General features: G+C 45.9%; 1 protein-coding gene across 5 annotated transcripts in view; it reads right to left on the bottom strand.

The window, feature by feature from the left end:
- The window catches only part of COL4A5 (collagen type IV alpha 5 chain), a 346,840-nt gene that overhangs the window by 47,801 nt on the left and 274,076 nt on the right, over positions 1 to 24,963 (bottom strand). For 3 of the 5 annotated variants that reach the window (XM_029607615.1, XM_029607612.1, XM_029607614.1), the window contains 4 exons: positions 16,580 to 16,660; positions 16,200 to 16,298; positions 16,026 to 16,076; positions 15,718 to 15,903 (listed from right to left, as the gene is read on the bottom strand). In XM_029607615.1, the coding sequence (XP_029463475.1) occupies positions 15,718 to 15,903; positions 16,026 to 16,076; positions 16,200 to 16,298; positions 16,580 to 16,660 (417 nt within the window). Of the gene's footprint in view, positions 1 to 12,854; positions 12,864 to 15,717; positions 15,904 to 16,025; positions 16,077 to 16,199; positions 16,299 to 16,579; positions 16,661 to 24,963 lie in introns of all 5 variants that reach the window. The other 2 variants (XM_029607613.1, XM_029607611.1) reach the window with 1 other exon arrangement.

Below are 24,963 nucleotides of genomic sequence, written 5' to 3'. Positions count from 1 at the left end.
AGAGCACTACACGGAATGTACCTGTACATGTTTGTTTTCAATATGCGCGTTACCTTTGCTGTATGTTTGATGAGCATAAATAAACAATTTCAAAAAAAAAAAAAAAAAAAAAAAAAACAGGAAAGGATAAAGGGGAGATTAGATGGGCCTTGTATCAGTTTTCTGATTCAAGGTTTCTATTGTTTTGGTTGAGCGACATCACAGGGGAACTTTAGTGACCCACTTGTATGTTTTTCAGGAGGCACCAGTGGGCCCAGGCCCAGAATCTGAGAAATCACACTATATTGTCTGTCAGGAAAGTTTTTAGTCCTACATGTTGGTCTTAACTGGATATGTACTTACAACAAACCTTCAGAGATTCATTGTCACTGAAACGAATCGTATCCAATAATGCAGAGATTCTGGGTCAGTGAGCGGCTCTCTACTGGCACAAATTCCACCTCAATACGTTCCCCTCATTTCAAATTCAAATAGCTCTTCAGTTCAAGTTTTATTGGTACCAAATCATGAGCCCTATTCAGCAATAAATGTCTAGCTGCTCATCCAGAATAAAAGGTGGTTAATTGGATTGGCCAACTTGGGATTTAAGCAGCACGACATGTGGCTGAATAGGACTCTTTCAAACCGTACAAAATAAACAAAAGTTAACATAAAATTCACTTGTCTATTCTACTACAATTTACATTTGGAAGCACAAAGTAACTCTGTTAAGCTCTGTACTTTAAAATGACTAATAGGTTCCAAATAAAAGGGGATGAATGATCAGCATGCAATTTACAACATGTCCTAAGCAATCGTTTCCCTGACAGGGAACTCCAAAATGTGCTCAAACTTTAAGCAGCAGCAGCAGGATAAGATAACTTCTTTTTAACTCAATTTCAGGCGTGCTGGGGGGGGGGGGGGGGCGGGACGGGACGGACGAGGGGTGCCATTAGGTCCTGCAGCGGCCTGGAACGATGATGTGGCAGGGGAATTCCCGCCAGCAAAAGAAAGGTGCTGCAGTGGCAGAGGCCAGCAGTGCTGCTGGCATTTCCTGGAGCTGGCGCGGCGGCGAGAAACAGTGACGTGCTGGGGGAAACCCCGCCAGCAGAAGCAAGGTGCTGTGGTAGCAGAGGCTAGTGGTGCTGCTGGCATTTCCTGGAGCTGGCGCGGCGGTGAGAAACAGTGACGTGCTGGTGGAAACCCCGCCAGCAGAAGCAGGGTGCTGTGGTGGCAGAGGCTAGTGGCGCTGCCAGCATTTCCTGGAGCCTGCAATGCTGCCGCCAACCGAACAAGGGAGAGACTGGCCCTGTGACAGTGCCAGTGGATAGGGGTGTGTGTGCGCGCGCATGGGTGCGAATATATGAGGGGTGTGTGTGTGTGTTTGTATGAAGGTGTGTGAGGCAATGAGTGTACTGAAGAGTGAATGTGTGTCTGTGTGAGAGGGTGTGGGGGGGGGAGGAGGGGGTGAGAGACAGGAATCGTGTGTGAGAGATAAAGAGGAAGAGTGTAAATGTGTGTGTGTGAGAGAGAGAGAAAGATGGAGGAAACATGCGTGTGTCTTTCACACACACAGACACACACTCAAGCTCCCTCTGTCTCTCACCAAGTGTGTATGTGTGTGAGAGATAGAGGGAGCATGTGTGTGTGTGTGTGTGTGTGTGTGTACCCTCAGTTCATGACAATCTCAGGGTGACTGGTATGGTGAGTGGGGGATTTTTAAAATCCTTATTAATTTTAATTACTGGGTATTATTTGATGTCAGCTGTTTCAAAATGTTTTATTGATGTTTAGGAAATTTTTAAAAAATTTGTACAGGAGCTTCTAAATATTGATTATTATTCTATTCATCAGTGTTTTGAAATGTATAATTTTTAGTATGGATTTATATTTCTTGATTGTATTATTTGGAGGAATAGTGATTTTCTGCTTTTCCATTGTTGCACTGCATACAGAACCTGGCTTGTGGTTTCCAGTTCAGTGTTTGTCTGCGTGTGTGTGTGTGTGAGAGAAAGAGAGAGAGGAAGTGTGTCTGTGTGTGTGAGAGACAGACACAGAGGAAGTGTGTGTGTGTTAGCATGTGAGAGAGACACAGAGGAAGTGTTTGTGTATATAAGAAAGAGATGGAAGAAGCATTTCTCTGAGAGACACACAGAAGAAGTGTGTGTGTGAGAGGTATAGAGAAAGTGTCTCTCACCGAGCATGTGTGTGTTTAGAAAAATTATATATTGGGGTGGGGGTGTGTGTGTGTGTGTGTGTCAAATACTCTAGGTATGCTTCTGGTATGTGTTTCCTAAGATTGGGATGTATACCAAGCCTAATTGCCATGGTCTTTTCAAGGTGATGTCACTTTCTCTCCCCCCTCTTACATTCTTTTGCAATTATGGTCACAGGGTTTAAGTGCAAACTCTGGGTATGGTTTGGTAAAAAAAATTTCAAAAAATAAGAGCAAAGACACAATATCTTGTGCTTAACAGATAAACAGTTTTTAGGTTTTGTAAACTGACACCATGAAAAAGGTACAGAAAAAATTAATACTTGCTGCTTTAAGTTTATCACACAAGTTTAAATTGAGTTTAAATCTGCTCCTTTAAGTTTAATACGCAGGTATGCCAAGTGATTTCTCTACCTCAGAACAGCCTGAGTTATGGGAAGGGTATTCAGCCTGCAACACATAGCTTCCTTGATTAGGAAAAACCAAACAGCCCATCTCTGCAGCTCAGCTAATATGTATTTTCCACATTGATAAACTTGTGAATTTACATTCCAGTAGAGACATCAATTTACTGTCATTAAATCATAAACAAGTCTGAATTAAGGAAAGACGGCATGCATTTCAAATATATATTTTTCCCTCCTTGACAAGGTGCAACTTGTTGAACTGTGTCCTTTCACGGTTCAAAGCCCAAAGCTCTACTTTTCCTCATTTGCAGTCTGTTTTAAAATGATCCGATACAAAGCATGCAATCAATCTTTCTTAATGTGACAAACTACAGTTAATAATTTTACAGTCCCCAAAAGCAACGAGGTCCATATTCAGAAGGCTTGCTTGGCTGAATCCGAGACATACCCTGACAAATCTCAGGTTTTAAATGTTTTAGCTGGGTGATTACTTGTGTAGATAAAACCGAGGTGGCACGGGAAGCCTTCTGGGCGAGAGAGCTGCACCTACCTGTGGATTGCTTGGCCAAGGACCGAGTGCTGCAGCCAAGGGAATACTTTGCCTCTACATTGCTCCCTGTGATGTCATCAAAACCACCCGCTGCTCCTACTTCAACACTGAGGCAGAGGCGTGCGGGGCAGGCCCCTTGGTAAGGATTTGGAAGGCTTTTCTATGCCCATCTCGTTAGATGGGAAGGGAAACGGATCACCTCTACTCCAGCAGCGAGCGTGACGAAGGGCCTTATGGATTTCCATTTGACCCGAAGGGTGAGTCAAACTATGAGAGACTCTCTCTCTTCCGGGGCTTCAGCTAGCCCAGACCAGATCCAATCCTCTCCCACCCCCTACTGGATTTTACTGGAGGTGATCTGCCAGCAAATACATCTGGTACATCTGGGGGGATAACTACACCGGCTAATACGGATATGGGAAGTAGGCAGCTTGTTCAGGCTGTGATTAACCCTTCTGTTGTTGATCTTAGCTCACGGTCATCTGGTATTTCTCTGCAGACAGAAATAGGCACCGAAATCACAGAGGCTGAAAACGTCACCCTAGCTGATGTGTGGAGAGTTGGTGCCAAGATGGCAAAATCATTGTCCCAATCAATATCCCAATTTGGTAATTTTTCCACTGAGACTAGGAAAACACTTGAAGACCAGGGAAGTCATATAACACAATTATAATCTTCTGCTTTATCTTTAAGCTCTCAAGTTTCAACTGTTCAATTATGTGGAACATTTTTTTAACTATTTATGATTTCAAGTCAAATATATATAAAATATTTGACAAAGAAAAATTGGCAATATAAATAATAAAGATGCACAATAAGCAAAACTAAAGGGAAATTTAACTTGCCACATTAGACCCCAATATATTAGGGGGGAAACAGGAAAAATAGCCATGGGGAATGGCTAGAACAAAATACAATGTAACCATAATAAGGAGGAAGCTGCAAAGTAGAAAGATACCCTATTTATACAATATCCACAACAGCCGTAGAAGAGGGAGCCACAGCTCCTCGATGGGCATCCAAAAAAAGATTGTATCTGGGTGGGATTGAAAAAAACAAATTTATCAGACTCAAAAGTTATCACGCATTTACAGGGATAACAAATGATACACGTAGCTCCCAAGGAAAGGACAGAATCCTTCAAAGCTAGAAACTTCTTTCTTCGTTCTTGCGTTGCCTTCGTTGTCTGGAAAAATCAAAATCTTTTGGCCTCTAAATAAACGCAGAATGTTACTGCGACCTTGCATATAGACTAATGACACTAATGACACCAATAATGTAGCTCATTCAGATATTTCCTTCTTCAGAATTTTCAAGAAAATCAATTAAATTAGTAGGAACATCCACAGCATTATTATCCAACCTTCTTCTAGAAACTGGAAGGAAAAAAATCTTCTCCATAGGAGGAAGTGCTTCCTCTGGAATCTTTAAAACTTCTTTTAAATAAGCAGAAAAAAGATCAGAGGGTGCACTAAGAGGAAAATTGAGTAACCTCAAATTGAAAGATCTAAGTGAATTTTCAATATTCTCAATTCTACGGGAGGTAGAAGGCTTTAATAATATTAACTTGCACATCTTAATCTTTACTGTAGACGTTTTCACCTCAGACACCTTCTGTTCCAGGGAGGTTAGCAGAGTTTCATAAATTTGAGATTTATTGTGTAAATCAGCAGTTAAAGAGACCAAAGAAGAGATTGATTAACTGACATTAACGCAGTCCAAAGACTGTCCAGTGTAATGGCATCGGGTTTAGCAAACAAAGTTAAGTTTGGAAAAACAATAGAGGGTCCCAATAGATGAACAATATCTGCCAAACCTTCTGTCGATTCATTAAATGAAGGAGGCAACGGGGCCAAACTCTCTGCGGCAATCCATGCACCTCTCGAGTCTCTTCCAACGAGATCAGACGCTGAGGTTGCACTGGCAAAATGGAGGAAACAAGGCCAGGTGGAGATAGAGAACTATCCAAGCCTCAGATGCTCCCAGTGAAGCTTCTACTGAAGCAAAAGATCCAGCAGGAGGGCGCGGGGTGGATTGGTGGTCGTGGCTAAGAGAAACATTTGCCAATGGGCTGGCATCGATCATCGGACTACGAGTAAATGGTGCTTCAGTCAGTGTTTGGCGAAGAGGAACCAGCAACACAGTCGTCTTACCCTGCCTGATAGCTCCTTTCCATTTCCCCATTGCAGAAGAAACATATTTGCAGAAGAGGAAAAAATTGAGGGGAATTCCCAGGAGCAGCACTGAAGCACATCTACCGTGCAGCGGCCATCTTGGTTTCCCCCTGGAACATCTTTTTAAGGACACTTTGATTATACACAAACAATTGGAGGGGTTGGAAAATGCTTTGAAAGTTAAAAATTTCATTTTTTTGAATTTTCCAATATCTAGGCTGCTTTCAGCAAATGAGTTATTTAAAAAAATATTTGTGGGAAATTTTGAGTATTCCTAGTGATAAAGTTATAGTAATTTCTAAAATTTATTATGTTCCTCATTCTACGAAAAAAAATCAAGGATCTGATGAAGTGATGGATGTCTTACAGGCTGAAAGCCCAAATTTAACATCCTTTTTAGAGGAATCTATAGATGATATACCAACTCTGATTGTTACTTTTAGTTTGGAGCAAGATACATTTCTTGTGCTCCAAAAATAAAGATTTTTCTTTTTGTGACCAAAGAGTTCCCGGACGTCTCTAGGAATAGTTCCTGGGGCCTTAAGAGCCATTTTTTTCCTTAAATTCCCTTGTAAATGCCTGATAACATTTCAAAATAATTTTCTTTGATCCTGCTCATTTGGAAACCCGTTTGGTAGATAAGGGAGGTTGATTGGGGAGATGGTAACAGCTGTTCCCTGTACGTACCTGGATCAGTCCAGACAGTGGGTTATATCCCCCGACCAGCAGATGGAGTCAGAACAGAGTTTGAGAGCGTCAGCATATAGAGTAGTGCACCCTCTGCTGGAGCTCAGTATTCTTCTGACTCCAGCAGATGCGAGTGGGGGGATCCACTAGCTCCCCCAGATTGACAGGGTTTCTTCATTTTTAGTTATTTCTTTCTTTTTCTCCACAGTATTTCCCTGTCTTATGTTTCTCTTCATTTTGGATCCTTAAAGTTTAAAAAAAAAAAAGTTTTCAATTTTTGAGGAGGCGTGTGTCTGTGGCTCTGCCTTCTCTATTCTGTACTCCTTTCCTCTTCCGTTGGGGTAAGTGGAAGTTTTTTGAGTTTCTTTCTCCACAGGTTTGCTTCTTTTTGGTGGTGCCCCGTGGATGCCGGTGGTTCCGGCCGCTCCATGCGTCGTTGGGGGTCCCGCGGTTTGGAAGCTCTGTCCGTGGGTGTGTGCTCAACTAAAACGGGGGTTTTCCCCCGCAGTTACTGGACCCCTTCGGTGGGTTGTTAGGGCCATTTCCAGGCCCCCCCCCCCCCCGCGGCACTAGCTCGTCTTTGGCCCCCCCCCCCCCCGAGGCTTTTCTTTTTCCCGGTGCTGACATGCCGCGGTCCTCGAGGTGTGAGGCCTGCGGCGAGCCGGGAAATCAATTTCTGAGGGAGGGGCTTTGTGAACGGTGCTTCCCCTGCAGTCCTCCGGTGCGATTTCGGACCTGCCTCCTCCTCAGCCCGGGTGGCGCGGGCCGGCCACGACGCCGCCTTTGGCGGGAACGGCGGCCATTTTAGGGGGTCAGCGTGAGACGGACTCGCTCCCAGATGCAGACAGGATTGGTTGCACTGGCTCTCAACAGGCTTTGCCCCCAGCGGGAGGTTTGCCCGACCGGGGCTCCCAGAACGGTTCCCCCCCAGGGATTCCAATCAGCTCTCTGTTTTTCTCACCTGACTTTATTCTGGCAATGCACATGGCTTATTTGCAGGGTATGGGAGCGCAGGCGCCTAATCCCCTGGGGGCCCCTCCCCCCAAGGTTCCTAAACTTGCTGTTGGTCTCACCGCCTCGTCTGTTACGCCTGGATCCCTGCCGGGTCCCTCTCCCGTGCCACCCCGGCGTACCACGGGGGCGGCTTCGCCGGTGAGAGACGTCTCCCCGGAACCCCCGGAGGCGCATCCAGATGGACATACGGAGGGGGACGACCCTCGAGCCCTACGGATTTTTCAAAAAGAAGAGTTGGATGAACTCATCCACCACATTATTCAGGAGCTGGACCTCGACCCACCTCCAGATCCGCCGATCCCTGTGGCTCCTGCCGTCGCCACCTCGTCTCGCAAAGGAGATCCAGTACTTGCCGCCCTCCGTCCTAGAGCAAGGGCTTTCCCTATTCATGAGTCCTTCCTACAGCTTCTCACCAGGGAGTGGGACACTCCCGAGGCGTCCTTGAAAGTCACATGTGCCATGGAAAAGCTATACCCGCTCCCTGAGGATTTTTTGGATCTTATCAAGGTGTCCAAGGTGGACTCAGCGGTGTCGGCAGTGACCAAGAGGACAACCATCCCGGTCAAGGGGGGGGGGGGGGGGGAACGGCCCTGCGGGATACGCAGGACCGTAAACTAGAGACCTTCCTCAAGAGGGTCTTCGAAGTCTCCGCCCTGGGTATGCGGGCCGTGATGTGCAGTTCGCTCGCGCAAAGGACCAGCTTACTCTGGGTACAGCAGCTTCTCACCTCTCAGGAATTGCCCCTCGAAGAGGCCGCCCAGGCAGACCGGCTGGAATCTGCCATAGCATACGGGGCGGACGCCCTGTATGATCTCTTTCGCGTAATGGCGAGGTCCATGGTTTCGGTTGTAGCAGCCCGACAGCTCTTGTGGCTTCGCAACTGGGCAGCGGATGCTTCCTCCAAGTCGAGCCTTGGCTCCCTCCCCTTTCGGGGGAAGTTCTTATTTGGAGAGGACCTGGATCAGATCATCAAGTCACTGGGGAAAATTCGGTGCATCGGCTGCCGGAGGATAGGCAGCGTTCCTTCAGATCATTTTCTTCCGGTAGAACCAGGGCCAGGGCACAGCGACGTTATAGGTCTTACCGACAGTCCGCTTCCCGGACACAGCAGACAAGACCCCAGCCTTGGTCTCGTTCCTTTCGTGGACGGAGGCCCGTGAGAGAGGGTCCAGGGCAGGGAATTCCGCCCACAAAGTCATCCCAATGATGCCAAAGGAGCCCACTTCTCACCTCCCCGGATCGGAGGCCGCCTCATGGACTTCTACGAGGAGTGGGCAGTTATCTCCACGGACCAGTGGGTGCTGGACACCTTGGAATTTGTCCGCCCCCCCGAGGGACCGGTTCATCTTCTCCCCCTACGGTTCGGATCTCAAGAGGATAGCGGTTCAACAAACACTAGACCGACTGCAGGAAATAGGGGCCATCGTTCCCGTCCCCTTCGACGAGGTGGGCTTGGGCCACTATTCCATTTACTTCATCGTTCCCAAAAAGACGGTTCCTTTCGCCCCATCCTGGACTTGAAGGAAGTAAACAAGGCCCTCAGGATCACCCGGTTCCGCATGGAGACTCTCCGATCAGTGATTGCCGCAGTGCACAAGGGAGAATTCCTCGCTTCACTGGACCTCTCGGAAGCGTACTTGCACATTCCCATCCTGCCGGCTCACGGGCGGTATCTTCGCTTCAAGATTATCGGTCAACACTTTCAGTTCAAGGCGCTTCCCTTCGGTTTGGCGACCGCACCTCGGACCTTCACAAAGATCATGGTAGTGGTGGCGGCGGCCCTCCGCAAGGAGGGTATCCTAGTACATCCGTACCTAGACGACTGGCTGATTCGAGCGAAGTCCTTCTCACATGGTCAGACCTCAGTGGCCAGAGTAGTACAATTCCTACGCTCTCTGGGCTGGGTGGTGAACCTTCCAAAGAGTTCCCTTGTGCCCTCGCAACACCTGGATTTCTTAGGGGCGAGCTTCGATACCCGGCGGGGGATGGTGTTCCTGCGCCAGGACAAGGCGCAAGCCCTGAGAGAGCACGTGTCTCGGTTTTCGGCTCTGGAAGAACCAACCGCCTGGAATTATCTGCAGCTCCTGGGAGTAATGGCCTCCACCATCGACATGGTACTCTGGGCGTTTGCACACCTGCGACCACTGCAGGCGTCCCTACTATCCCGCTGGAAACCAGTCTCCCAGGAGTATCAGGTGATCCTGCCGCTTCCACCATTAGCCAGGAAAAGCCTGGATTGGTGGCTTGTCCCCTCGCATCTGGCTCGGGGAGTCTTGCTCAAGGTTCCCAATTGGGTGGTGGTGACCACCGATGCCAGCCTCGCGGGATGGGGCGCCATCTGCGAAAGAAGCGCCACTCAAGGGACTTGGACGCCAGAGGAGGCAAAGTGGCCGATCAATCGCCTAGAAGCGAGAGCCGTGCGTTTCGCTCTCCAGTGTTTTCTTCCCCTGGTGCGACACAGAGGTGAGGATCCTCTCGGACAACGCCACCACTGTGGCCTACATCAATCGTCAAGGGGGGACAAGAAGCAAGCATGTCTCCCTCGAGTCTACTCCCCTGATGGAGTGGGCGAAGAGCAATCTCGTCCGGATAGCGGCCTCTCACATCGCCGGGGTGGACAACGTTCAGGCAGACTTCCTGAGTCGTCAACAGCTAGACCCCGGCGAGTGGGCTCTCTCAGACGAGGCAATGCATCTCATCATCCGTCGTTGGGGGACTCCACGCCTCGATCTAATGGCGACCTCTCTCAACGCCAAGGCTCCATGCTTCTTCAGCCGCAGAAGAGAGCGCGGCGCGGAGGGGCTGGATGCCCTCGCCCTTCCGTGGCTGTCGGATCAACTGCTCTATGTGTTTCCTCCTTGGCCTCTGGTCGGCAAGGTTCTCCGCAGGTTAGAACATCGAGGGACTGTAATTCTCGTCGCCCCGGAATGGCCCCGTCGGCCATGGTTCGCAGATCTACTTCAGATGACGGTGGACGGCCCACTTCGCCTGTCCCATCTTCCTCATCTTCTGCACCAGGGTCCGGTATTTTTCGTGCAGGCAGAACTCTTCTGTCTTGCGGCCTGGCTTTTGAACGGCGCCGTCTCCGCCACAGAGGCTACCCGGAGACAGTGATCTCAACGATGCTTCGTTCCCGCAAGCCTTAGACCTCCGTTGCTTACGTTCGAGTTTGGAAGGTCTCCGAAGCATGGTGCTCCGACCGCGGAGTCCAAACCATGGAGGCGACTGTCCCGCTGATCCTTCATTTCCTACAGGACGGTCTGGATAAGGGTCTCGCCTATAATTCGCTCCGGGTTCAGGTGGCGGCCTTGAATGTCTTGGTACAGAAGGACTGCTCTCTACCCCTTCAGCCGGATATCGCACGTTTTCTGAAGGGTGCCAAACACTGCGGCCACCGGTCAGGGATCCTTTCCCTTCTTGGAGCCTCAACTTGGTGCTGCGAACGCTGTCGGGCCCTCCTTTTGAACCCCTGAGGGGGTCCTCCCTCAAGGACCTGACCCTCAAGATGGTTTTCCTGGTAGCCATCTCTTCTGCTCGCCGGATTTCAGAACTTCAAGCCTTGTCCTGCCGAGACCCTTATCTGCGTTTTTCCGACTCCGAGGTTTCCCTTCGTACGGTGCCATCCTTCCTACCAAAGGTGGTCTCGGCCTTCCACGTCAATCAAACGGTGGAGCTTCCAGCGTTTGCTCCGGAGGAACCCCGGTCTCTCCGGCTCCTGGACGTCAAGCGTGTACTGCTCCGCTACCTGGAGGTTACCAATGACTTCCGGGTATCCGATCATTTGTTTGTCCTCTGGTCAGGACCGAGGAGAGGTTCTCAGGCATCTAAGACGACTATTGCTCGCTGGATAAAGGAAGCCATCTCATCCGCTTACATTGCGGCGGGGCGGGTGCCGCCTCGCAGCGTCTCGGCTCATTCCACGCGATCCCAAGCGGCATCCTGGGCGGAATCTCGCTCTGTTTCCTCCCAGGAAATCTGCCGTGCGGAGACATGGAAGTCGTTGCATACTTTTTCCAGACATTACAGACTACACCTGGCGCCTCAGTGCACGGGTTCTTTTGGCGATCAGGTTCTCTGAGCAGGTCTCTCAGGACCCCACCCGGTGTAGGGAAGCTTGGGTACATCCCACTGTCTGGACTGATCCAGGTACGTACAGGGAAAAGAAAATTATTCCTTACCTGCTAATTTTCGTTCCTGTAGTACCATGGATCAGTCCAGACGCCCGCCACTAGGGGTTTCATTAGGTCCTGCTCGGATTCTTCCAGGTATCTTTCATTCTGTTTGTCTCTGATTATTGTTACTGTTCACAGCTCCTCACAAGTTGACTGTTGCTGGTCAGGTTGACCGTTTGTTTACTTATATCTTTCTCTGTTCCTCTTTGGGAACGGTTCTGGATCCAAAATGTTGTGTTTTTTGCTTTTGGGCTTTGCTATGCGTAATACTGAGCTCCAGCAGAGGGTGCACTACTCTATATGCTGACGCTCTCAAACTCTGTTCTGACTCCATCTGCTGGTCGGGGGATATAACCCACTGTCTGGACTGATCCATGGTACTACAGGAACGAAATTTAGCAGGTAAGGAATAATTTTCTTTTATAGGAGAGGTTTGATACTGGTACACATCTTGATTTTTCTCTCTTAGTTTACTGTTGTACTGTATTACACTGTATTTTCTTTTGCTGTGTTTTGCCTTAGTGCTTCCCACTGTTTGATGTGGACTGGAATATTGAAATGCTGTGAAATGAGTATCCATTTACCTGTATTCCAATTTGCTTCCTTTCCTTTAAATATCATGCTATATGAAGTATAAAAACTTAATAAAATATAAATAAATAAATAAATAAAAAACCCAGAGGTGGCCCAGCAGCAGCATTCCAGGGGCAGGATTCATTTAAGCGCTGCCAAGCTGTCCTGCCTGAAAACTCGTGAAATCCCGAGCTCAGCCCTCTCCCTGCTGAACATCCCAGTGATATCGGAGCCGTGCCAGACGCGTTCCCAGGGTCTAGTGTTGTTCCGACTGGCGCTATCGGCATGAACGTCAGAGCACCCTGGGAGTGAGCCGGCGAGTGGCAATATAGGAGCAATAAATTTATCCGGGTATAAAACTTTACCATTTACCTGCTTAAAGAATATGGACCTCATAAAGCTCTCTTGTATTCATTAGCAGCTTACATCCCGGAAATCTCAACTACCACATTGAATGTTTTTCAGTAGATTTGTAATCAAAAACAAAATGCATGATCGTAGAGCTTTGGGCTGGAAATGCGTATTCGAGAAAAATCAACAGGAAATGCAGTGCGTGTGTGAAGCAACCAATTTTAAGAGGGTTTCCAGTTTTAAAGTACACTTTTTCTCCTGTTGGCTGCAATGTCATTAAAGTGGATTCCACTCTTACTTTATAATGCAACGTGCCGGTGGTCTCATTCCCATGGAGAAAGTGGGGTGCTCCTATTTTTACAATGGAATCAGCTTTGGGCTTCCCATCTGCATGGTCAGAACCAGGGCTGCCAGCTGAGGGGCTGCTTTGCTCTGTAGCGCACATCATTTATCTGCCGCCGTTAAGCACCATAATTATAAAATGCCCTCATACCCAGGTACATTTCCATGGCACTACCTTTTGCTTCTTTGATACACTGCATTTTACCTTGCATGCAAAACCACGTTACGTACAATGGACTAACTAAACAGGAAAATCACTTGGCACACCCAACATGTTGCTAGTATTACACAATTTCAATGCTATAATTTTATTAAAAAAAAAAGGTCAAAAGGTACATAGAGAGAGATCTCAAACCATGCAGTTACTACTTTGGAGGGAAGGGGGCTAACCTGCGGGACCTGGGGAGGGGTCATAGTTCACCAAGATCCAGTGTCATCATTAGATGAAGGGGGAAAAACATTAACAGTTAGAAAAAGTCAAACTACAGAATTAAACTAAATCTTTATCTGCGGTAGGTCTTGACCAAACTATTATCCATCATAAAGGAACTATGGGTGCGAGAACAATTTACATTATAGGCATAGTGCATCTTGCAGGACTGGGAATGATCTGGAGTAAAACAAAGTATGTATTAAGATGTTTTTACAAAGTGAACTTATCAAGAATAGATTAATGAAGCTAAGTAGATGCAATTTTTCTTTTTCAAAGAGTAATGTGGTTATTTTCCCAGAGCAGAAGTGTAACTTTACTTCTAAATTGTTGAAATGCAACACAGGCAGCATTTCTATAAAAAGATCCCGTTACCGTTTACCACAAAGGGCCAAGGTGCAGGATTGGTCATAGAAGATGGATAGTAGTTTGCTTCATCCACATTGATGCATGCACAATTAAGCAAGACAACTTTTCACTTTCTGCATTACATGCAACAAAAATTGGGATTAGTGAGAAAACATGGCTGAGCAGATCCTTGCTGGAATTCTCTGATAAACCCGATCAGCTGACAGAAGGAATTCTGCGATATTACGTTTGTGTTCTAATGCAAATTAAAAGGGGCCAGTTTTCAGGGCATTTGCCAGACATATGCCAGGATTTAAAAATCCCACTGGTCAGCTATTAAAAACTTATCTGGCTCCGTCTGGGGTGGAGCACAATTATCCGGCTAACCAGATAACTGCCAGAGAGCAGTCCTAAAGCTAGCTGGATACACTTTATTTATTATTATTTTTTTTTTATTTTTATGTTGTTGTCTGTTTGGTTTTTATTATGTAGGTTTTTATTATTTAATCTGCCACAAACCGTGCACGAGTGTGGTATACAAACCTTTTAAAATAAAGAAATAACCCAGTATATTCTGCAGGTGCTGCTGCGTCACCAAATATCCTGGTAAATTAGCTGACAATGCACCCCAAACGAGTTTCATTACAATGTGCATAACCCTGCAGTTCCACACGCTTCTTAAAACATATTTTAGGCAGCGTTATGCACTGCCATGCAAACGACCAGTTGGACTCCCGAGTCTAGTTGTCTGCTCCTTGGGCCGGTTAAGGGGATGTCATGGAGGCAGGATAATCCCAGGGAAGGAAGTCCCAACCAGAGGGCAACAGTAGCATCTAAACGGTTAGACACAGGGTGCACATGTATGTGTTCAACAAGGAAGCCAAGAACGAATGGTCCCTGGGTTAAGGATTATCAGTGCTTGGGGGTAGATCTGGTGGGGGTAGGGGAATTTTAGAAAAAAGGGGGAAGGGAAACCCTCTGACTGACCTGGAAGCCCATGACGATGAACACTATCAGCCTCCCACCCCCACAAAATATATAATAGGAATTTTAGACTTTCTAAAGAAGTACTTAACTCAGAAGTCCACTGGATTGAAAAAAATCTTATCTTAGTGCTAAAATAAGCTGTTATATAAATTATTTTCTCTTCCAAATGTTTAACAAAAATGTGGGTCTTAACACACACTCTCTGGGGTCCAACTTCCTTGGGTCTATCATGGAGTTCAATGTTTGTACTCAAAATGTCCAAATTATTTAAGGCCTGAGAAGACCAATGACAAAATTAAACTTACTTTTACCTTTTCTGAAACATGGCCAGCAATTTCCAGAGCAGAAGTGTGATGGAAACTTCTTTACTTTTGCTCCTTGACAAACCTCAGATGGTGCACGGGAACCACCAGTTTTTAATTCCTCTGTAGACACCCCAATAAATCCCTTCTACTCTATTCAGGTTGATCAAGCAGAAGCAACCGCACCTACCAAACCACCCAGGAACAGGAAGACGATGGAAGAAAATAGCTTCCAGATATGTTGACAAACCATGCTTTCCACTAGAGTTGGGAAAGTCAGTGGATTTCCAAGCTAGAGAACCCGGATTTAGGGAATTCTCAAGAAATACGAGCCATACTGTCTGACGGCTGACGATCTCAGGGCTTCTTAGATTATGCTCTTTCAATCACTTTATCTGTGCCAGGAGGATGAGAGACTGAGCTGTTCATGTTGGGAACTGATCTGCGAGCCTGAGCTTTAGCAGCATCAATACCCTTCTGGTAAAAATAAACTTCCTTCGCAGGAGACCAATGTCGACCTCTTATAGACAGCTTTATTATTTTCCTACATATTTTTCTGACTATACTAAATGTAACACAAAAGGTGATGTGAACACCAGCGATCTGCTCAGTAATGTTAACCCCCATGTGGAGTGCATCACTGCCAAGGTTAGTAGATGGGACGGACAATTCATCAACATGGAACGGAAACAAGAAAAATGGATGCTGCGTCAGGATTGCTCAACGGTGAGTTAAAGGGGAAAGAAAGTGTGCAGAAACGAGGCTGAGATGAATATGCCACGATCCAAATCTGTTCATGCTTGTCAACATGATTTCATGGCTCTGGTGATGATGGCGTTTTCTTTGCGTGCGTAGGCTTGCTAATCACATGATCATACATGAGAGACTTGTGATATCTGTGCTGTGATGTTGATTTTGTGCTCACTAAATGATTTTGGTGACATCATGCTGAGATTTTCAACACGGTTCATACAGTGCGCTTGCATTTTGCTGCTAGGTATCCAGCAGAATCTTAAATTGTGACTTCATTCATTTATTTTAAACTGTCATACTTGTTTTCATCCAATAGCAATAAATATGGCACTGCAGTAGAACATGAGTAATTCAGTCTGGTAACCAAGCAGCAAAATAAAAATAAATAAATAAAAGGGGGTCTGTGAAATTGTCCCATTCATGGTGCTCTTACCTGGTCTTCCAGGTGGGCCTAATGGCCCAGGGCTCCCTTTAGGACCTTCCATGCGTGGACCTGGGGGACCGGGGGCACCTGGGGATCCTTGAAGACCAGGGAACCCTTGAGAACCTGGTTCACCTTTGGAGCCTGGAAGTCCAGGGCTTCCTGGAGATCCAGACAATCCTGGATCGCCCTTTGGTCCTGACAAACCAAGCAATAAAAACAAAATAGTGAGAATGGGCAAAGCAGAGGAGCAGCAATGAAAGGTTCTTGCCATCTCATATGGGGATAACCACCCCGACCAAAAGATAAAATAACTTTACCTGGCGTTCCTGGAAGGCCTGGGAGACCCGGAGAACCAAACCCTGGTAGTCCTTGAAAACCAAGCAAAATTCCCCCAATCAGTCATCTTAGTATGAGAGATTACATGTTCATTAGTCAAGTATGGGAAGGAAACACACTGCCTAAAATAAAATCTAACCCAAAACATCCCTCACCTGGTTCACCCTTTTGTCCAGCTGGTCCAGGGATGCCATCTTGCCCCTGTTCTCCTTTTGCACCGGGGGAACCTGGTCCACCAGAATGACCTGTATCACCTAGAAGAAAAAAACATTTCATTTCATTTTTTAGCTGAGTTCCTTCTAATGTTAAGCTACATAAGTCAACAGGATCACTGGAAAATTAAAATATGTCCAAATTTTCAACATAATTTGGACAAATTATCTACTTGTTGCCCAAACTCAAAATGTATCATTGCCTCACAAGCTTCATGTACCTGGAACCAGAAGATATAATTCATTTTAAACCTTAGGATTGCAATTACAAATGCGGTTCATCTGGCAAAGAGTGGTAGACGAGCTTCTTTATAGATGCTCACCTCTGATACCTGGCACGCCGGGGGAACCAGGAAGACCTGGGAGCCCATCAGTTCCTTTTAGTCCTGGAATACCCGATGTTCCTATAAAAAAACACAGGACACCAAGCAAAGAATAAACAAATCACTGTAAGATATCACTTTAACGATGCACCAAGCTTGTAAAAATTAAAAAAAAAACAAAAGACTTTAAAAAAGGAAGAAACATTAAGGCAAGGTTTACACTGACCATGTCGATCCTGAATTTAGATTAATAGATCGTTATCTCATCGTGCTAGACATGATCACTTCCAACAGATTCCTGACAAATTCAAGTCCCTTGAGGGAGAAGTGTTTGATTTTATTTGTTCTTTTCTAACAGGAGAACGGCTTTATTATAGCTGGGAAAAATCATTCAGCCTATCTCTTCAAAAATTTTTAGTTAGGGAAGTAGCAAAATACATGGAGATCCTTAAATCCCAGCAATTATTCTCTCACAAATATCTGGAACGATTTGAAAGATTTTTAGCCCTGTCCATGGAGATTTCCTCAGGCAGCATATTTTCACACCTCCAAATTTCACAGAATAGAAGTCATCATAATACAGGTTTTTTTTTTGTTTTATTTAAATCACCATAAAACAACAAATCATTAACAGACGGCTTGGAGATAGCAATGCAAGTCAGTAATACTGAGAATGCCATAAGAACGTATCATAAGCTATGCCATGCTGGGTCAGACCAAGTCAGTAAGAGTTCAGCATCCTGTCTCCAACAGTGGCCAGTCCGGATCGCAAGTACCTAGCAGATCCCATAAAATAGATCCATGTGCTGTTACTCACTTCCAGAGATAGCAGTAGCTTTCTTTAGTCTACCTGCTTTATAATGCTTTATAGATTGTTTTACACCCCTGCTCCTTCCCGTCTACACCCCCCACATAAGAAGGTCAAAACATGTTTTGCGGGTCTATGGACCACAAACGTAAGAATATAATGAAATTCTGGTTGCCCCATCTCAAAAAAGATATAGCTGCACTGGAGAAAGTACAAAGAAGTGTGACCAAAATGATAAAGGGAAGGAACATATCCCCTATGAGGAAAGGCTGAAGAGTTTGTAGAAGAGACGGTTGAGGGGGGGATATGATAGAGGTCTAGAAAATCATGATAACTTGAACAGGTAAATGTAAATTAGTTATTTACCCTCTAACAATAAAAGAACTAGGGGACTCTCCATGAAATTAGCAAGTAGCTCATTTAAAACAAATCTGAGGAAATTCTTTTTCACTCAACACATAATTAAGCTATGGAATTCACTGCCAGAGGATGTGATTACAGCGGTTAGTGTAACTGGGTTTAAAAAAGGTTTGGATAAGTTCCTAGAGAAGTCCATCAACTGCTATTAATCAATAAGGAATAGTAGCTTGGGATCTATTCAATGTTTGGGACTTGCCAGGTACTTGTGACTCAGATTGGCCACTGTTAGAAAGAGGATGCTGGGCTTGATGGACCCTTGGTCTGACCCAGCAGGGCATGTCTTATGTTCTTACATTCTAAGAACCGACATACTGGGTCAGATCAAGCATCCAACAAGCCCACCCTATTTCCAACCGTGGCCAATCCAGGTTACAAGTACCTGGCAGGTTATCTAATAGTAGACAGATTGCATGTTGCTTATGCCCAGGGATAAGCAGTGGCTTTCCCCAAGTCTACCTTGTTAATAAATGTTTATGAACTTTTACTCCAGGAATTTATCCAAACCTTTTTCAAAGTCAGCTATGCTAACTGCCTTTACCACATCCTCCAGCAATGAATTCCAGAGTTTAACTGCATTAAGTGAAAAAAGCAAGTTTGCTTACCGTAAATGGTGTTTACGTAGATAGCAGGATGAATTAGCCATGCTGTCATGGGAACTGTCAGTCAGGCCCAGGAGGCAAAGCTTCCTAAGTGATGTCAGAGCTTTGCTCTGAGGCTGCACGTTGTTTCCCGCACTGAAACGACTCTCCTCAGTCTGTGATAAAGCAAGCGTGGTCATAGAGTTGATGTTGACTGATCAGGGAGGTGGGTGGGTCAGCATGGCTAATTCATCCTATTTACGGAAACACCGTTTACGGTAAGCAAACTTGCTTTTTCCCGTCAATAGCAGGGCTGAATTAGCCATGCTGTCATGGGAGTCCTAAGCTCCCAGCAAGCTGACGAAAAGTAGTAGGTAGTATCTTATACAGCGTGGTGAATGTTAAGTGACAGTCGACCTCGTGGAGTCCGTGGGCAATGACTGTAGAAGTGTTTTACCAAACTTTGCATCGTCCACCGTCTGTTGGTCAAGACAGTAATGGGAAGTGAACATGTGAAGAGAAGCCCACGTGGCTGCTTTGCAAATGTCCACTGGTGGAATATGTCTCAGATGGGCCATGGAGGCTGCCACCGCTCGTGTTTGATGAGCCGAGGGCCGAGACGGTAACGCAGAGTGACATTTGTTATGAGAGAATTGTATACACTGGGTAATCAAGCTAGAGATGGTTACCGGGAGGCCTGGGGTATCGGGTTGAAAGAAACAAACAGCTGCGATGCCCTGTGGGGCGAGTGGGTCCTTTGTTTATAGTAGGCTAGTGCTCTTATGCAGTCCAGGATATGTAGTAACCTCTCTCTGTCATTCTTGTGAGGTTTTGGATAAAAAGTCGGTAACTCAATTAATTGGTTGAGATGAAATTGGGAGACTACCTTCGGCAGGAACGCGGGGTGTGTACGTAAGAGCACCTTATGGTGGTAGAATTGAAGGTATGGGCTATAATGTACCAAGGCCTGTAATTTGCTAACTCGTCGTGCCGATGTCACTGCAGTAAGGAAGACGACCTTCCAGGTGAGGTGTTTTGGATGAGAGGATTCCATTGGCTCGAAGGGTGAGATCATCAGTTGCTCGAGAACTAGGTTTAGATTCCACAGATCTGGTGGTTTTGAGACTGGGGGGCGAAGGTGTGAGAGCCCCTTTACGAATCGAGAGACCATTGGATGGATATAGGCTGGCTGTTGTGCGATCGGTGAAAGACTGCTATTGCACTGAGGTGGACTCTGACTGAAGCTGTAGCGAGGCCAGCCACATACGTGTGTAGGTAGTCCAGCAAGGCTTCTGGTGTACAGGTAAATGGGTCAACTTTCATGGATTCGCACCACGTGGTGTAGTACTTCCATTTGAAGTTATAGTTTTTCCTCGTGGAAGGCTTGCGGGCTGCCAAGATTACGTCTTGAACTGTGATGGAAAAACCTTGTTCCGAAAGAAGGCACCATTCAACCTCCAAGCCATGAGATGCAGAGAGGAGTGCAACTGGTAGAGGAGGATCCCTTCTTCCTGTGACAGCAGGTTTTCTTGATTGGGTAGTCGAAACGGTGCGTCAGATGACAGGTGTAGGAGGTGTGCCATGGTTGGCGTGGCCTCGCCGGTGCCATGAGGATCAATTGTGCCTCGTCCCTCATGCACTTTTGTAGCGTCTTTGTGATGAGGGGGATTGGAGGGAACGCGTACATCAGGGGCTCCGTCCATGGAATAAGAAAAGCATATATAGCTGGGTGGCTGGTGGGCGTGAGGATCGCCTGGTAACATGCCTACCTGGTGCGAAGGTGGCGGACCTCACGCGTCACCTAGATAGGATTTTAGACAGTGCTGGGGAGGAGCTGGCTGTCGTGGTACATGTGGGCACCAACGACATGGGAAAATGTGGGAGGGAGGTTCTGGAAGCCAAATTTAGGCTCTTAGGTAGAAAGCTTAAATCCAGAACCTCCAGGGTAGCATTCTCTGAAATGCTCCCTGTTCTACGCGCAGGTCACCAGAGACAGGCAGAGCTCCGGAGTCTCAATGTGGGGATGAGACGATGGTGCAAGGAAGAGGGATTCAGTTTTGTTAGGAACTGGGGAACCTTTTGGGGAAGGGGGAGTCTCTTCCGAAGGGATGGGCTCCACCTTAACCAGGGTGGAACCAGACTGCTGGCACTAACCTTTAAAAAGGAGATAGAGCAGCTTTTAAACTAGAACAAAGGGGAAAGCCGACAGTCGCTCAGCAGCGCATGGTTCGGAGAGAGGTATCTTTAAAGGATACTAATGATGCATTAGAATTAGGGCATCCCGACAGTGAGGTTCCAATAATTAGAAAAGTAGTCCAAGTGCCTGTAACTAAAAACTCACCGGAGCTAAAAAATTCTAACTTATCCCTATCAAATAAAAAGCAGAATGAAAATACAAACAAAAAACAAACTTTGAAATGTTTGTATGCTAATGCCAGAAGTCTAAGAAGTAAGATGGGAGAATTAGAATGTATAGCAGTGAATGATGACATAGACTTAATTGGCATCTCAGAGACATGGTGGAAAGAGGATAACCAATGGGACAGTGCTATACCGGGGTACAAATTATATCGCAATGACAGAGAGGAGCACTCGGGAGGAGGTGTGGCGCTTTATGTCCAGTGATAGAGGTATACTACCGTCCACCTGGTCAAGATGGTGAGACGGACAGTGAAATGCTAAGAGAAATTAGGGAAGCTAACCAAATTGGTAGTGCAGTAATAATGGGAGACTTCAATTACCCCAATATTGACTGGGTAAATGTATCATCGGGTCACGCTAGAGAGATAACGTTCCTGGATGGAATAAATGATAGCTTTATGGAGCAATTGGTTCAGGAACCGGCGAGAGAGGGAGCAATTTTAGATCTAATTCTCAGTGGAGCACAGGACTTGGTGAGAGAGGTAATGGTGGTGGGGCCGCTTGGCAATAGTGATCATAATATGATCAAATTTGATTTAATGACTGGAAGAGGAACAGTGTGCAAATCCAAGGCTCTCGTGCTAAACTTTCAAAAGGGAAACTTTGATAAAATGAGAAAAATTGTTAGGAAAAAACTGAAAGGAGCAGCTACAAAAGTAAAAAATGTCCAAGAGGCATGGTCATTGTTAAAAAAATACCATTCTAGCAGCACAGTCCAGATGTATTCCACACATTAAGAAAGGTGGAAAGAAGGCAAAACGATTACTGGCATGGTTAAAAGGGGAGGTGAAAGAAGCTGTTTTAGCCAAAAGATCTTCATTCAAAAATTGGAAGAAGGATCCAACAGAAGAAAATAGGATAAAGCATAAACATTGGCAAGTTAAATGTAAGACATTGATAAGACAGGCTAAGAGAGAATTTGAAAAGAAGTTGGCTGTAGAGGCAAAAACACAATAAAATTTTAAATATATCCGAAGCAGAAAGCCTATGAGGGAGTCAGTTGGACCGTTAGATGATCGAGGGGTTAAAGGGGCACTTAGAGAAGATAAGGCCATCGCGGAAAGATTAAATGATTTCTTTGGATGTTGGGGAGGTACCCGTAATGGAGAAGGTTTTCATGGGTAATGATTCAGATGGACTGAATCAAATCACGGTGAACCTAGAAGATGTGGTAGGCCTGATTGCCAAACTGAAGAGTAGTAAATCACCTGGACCGGATTGGTATACACCCCAGAGTTCTGAAGGAACTAAAAAATGAAATTTCAGACCTATTAGTAAAAATTTGTAACTTATCATTAAAATCATCCATTGTACCTGAAGACTGGAGGATAGCAAATGTAACCCCAATATTTAAAAAGGGCTCCAGGGGTGATCCGGAAAACTACAGACCGGTTAGCCTGACTTCAGTGCCAGGAAAAATAGCGGAAAGTGTTCTAAACATCAAAATCACAGAACATATAGAAAGACATGGTTTAATGGAACAAAGTCAGCATGGCTTTACTCAGGGCAAGTCTTGCCTCACAAATCTGCTTCACTTTTTTGAAGGAGTTAATAAACATGTGGATAAAGGTGAACCGGTAGATATAGTATACTTGGATTTTCAGAAGGCGTTTGACAAAGTTCCTCATGAGAGGCTTCTAGGAAAAGTAAAAAGTCATGGGATAGGTGGCGATGTCCTTTCGTGGATTGCAAACTGGCTAAAAGACAGGAAACAGAGAGTAGGATTAAATGGGCAATTTTCTCAGTGCAAGGGAGTGGACAGTGGAGTGCCTCAGGGATCTGTATTGGGACCCTTACTTTTCAATATATTTATAAATGATCTGGAAAGAATACGACGAGTGAGATAATCAAATTTGCAGATGACACAAAATTGTTCAGAGTATTTAAATCACAAGCAGATTGTGATAAATTGCAGGAAGACCTTGTGAGACTGGAAAACTGGGCATCCAAATGGCAGATGAAATTTAATGTGGATAAGCGCAAGGTGATGCATATAGGGAAAAATAACCCATGCTATAATTACACAATGTTGGGTTCCATATTAGGTGCTACAACCCAAGAAAGATCTAGGCGTCATAGTGGATACCACATTGAAATCGTCCGTTCAGTGTGCTGCGGCAGTCAAAAAAGCAAACAGAATGTTGGGAATTATTAGAAAGGGAATGGTGAATAAAACGGAAAATGTCATAATGCCTCTGTATCGCTCCATGGTGAGACCGCACCTTGAATACTGTGTACAATTCTGGTCGCTGCATCTCAAAAAAGATATAATTGCGATGGAGAAGGTACAGAGAAGGGCTACCAAAATGATAAGGGGAATGGAACAACTCCCCTATGAGGAAAGACTAAAGAGGTTAGGACTTTTCAGCTTGGAGAAGAGACGACTGAGGGGGATATGATAGTGTTTAAAATCATGAGAGGTCTAGAACGGGTAGATGTGAATCGGTTATTTACTCTATCGGATAGTAGAAAGACTAGGGAGCACTCCATGAAGTTAGCATGGGGCACATTTAAAACTAAATCGGAGAAAGTTCTTTTTTACTCAACGCACAATTAAACTCTGGAATTTGTTGCCAGAGAACGTGGTTAGTGCAGTTAGTATAGCTGTGTTTAAAAAAGGATTGGATAAGTTCTTGGAGGAGAAGTCCATTACCTGCTATTAAGTTCACTTAGAGAATAGCCACTGTCATTAGCAATGGTAACATGGAATAGACTTAGTTTTTGGGTACTTGTCAGGTTCTTATGGCCTGGATTGGCCACTGATGGAAACAGGATGCTGGGCTTGATGGACCCTTGGTCTGACCCAGTATGGCATTTTCTTACGTTCTTATCCTGATCAACTCTGTGTGGAGTCGGCCATACAGCGCAGAAGTGAGTCACTTTCCGGTTGGACTCTGTGGCGAAAAGATCTATGGATGGGTATCCCCATCTTTCGAAGATGGTCTCGGCTACGTCGTTGTCGAGGGACCATTCGTGTGGATGGAATATCTGACTCAGCCTGTCTACTTGAGTATTCGCGATTCCCAGCAAGTAAGTGGCCTGCAATTGAATGGAGTGGTGAATTGACCACATCAATAGGATGAGGGCTTCGCGGCACTGGCTCCAGGAGCCCGAGCTGCCCTGTTTGTTGATATAAAACATGGCTACTTGATTGTCCTTGTAAACCATGACCCTGTGGCCTTGGAGGTGAGAGACAAAGGTGCGCAGGGCGAATCAGATGGCTCTCAATTCCAGGAGATTGATGTGAAGAGACTGCTCCCGTTACGACCAGAGGCCTTGCATATGGAGGTTGTTGAGCTGGGCCCCCCAACCCTTGTGGGAGGCATCCGTGGTAAGGACTGCTTTGTGCGGTAGGAGAGTGAAAGGAGCTCCCCTTGGTGAGTGTCGGTTTTCGTAACCACCAGTCTAAGTCTGCGATCATGGTTTTTGTCAAGGACACTTTCCAATGTAGTGGTTGAGAATGTTGTTTCCACTGTCGTTTGAGACCCCATCGGAGTTGTCGCATGCGGAGTCTCGTGTTGGAGACTGCGTGGATCGAGGCCGCCATATGTCCCAATACTTGTAAGACTTGATGCGCCGTCGGCGATACGGTTGACTTTAGGCGGCGAAAAAGGAGTCGCATGTTTTGTTTTCTATCAGTTGGCAGAAAAAAATCGGTATTTGATTAAGTTGGACTTCTGATAGTTGATGGCCCAACTTGTCCAGGCACTGAATTGTATGTCGAACATGTTGCTGAAGAGTGTCCGAACTGGCGGCTACCAGCAGCCAGTCGTCGAGATAAGGAAAAATCATTATCCCCTGTTGACGGAGGAATGCCACCACCACTGCCATACACTTGGTGAACACCCTGGGCGCTGTTGACAGGTCGAAGGGAAGGACTTTGTACTGGAAGTGTTGGCCATGCACTTGGAAAGACAGGTATCGCCAGGAGGAAGGATGCATAGCGATGTGAGAGTATGCATCCTTGAGGTCTATGGAGCACATCCAGGCAAAGGGCTGGATCAAGGGTAGCAGAGATTTGAGAGAGATCATTTTGAATTTTTCCTTGACAATGAACTTGTTCAGTTTTCTGAGGTCCAAGATTGGACGAAAGTCCCCGGATTTCTTTGGAATTAGGAAGTAGGGGGAGTGGAATACCACGAGATGTTCTGTCGGAG

This window comes from Rhinatrema bivittatum, chromosome 6, assembly GCF_901001135.1.
Source record: "Rhinatrema bivittatum chromosome 6, aRhiBiv1.1, whole genome shotgun sequence".
In the NCBI taxonomy this organism is placed as follows: domain Eukaryota; kingdom Metazoa; phylum Chordata; class Amphibia; order Gymnophiona; family Rhinatrematidae; genus Rhinatrema; species Rhinatrema bivittatum.
The sequence above is the reverse complement of the archived record's forward strand: the minus strand, read 5'-3'. Positions and strand labels throughout refer to the sequence as shown.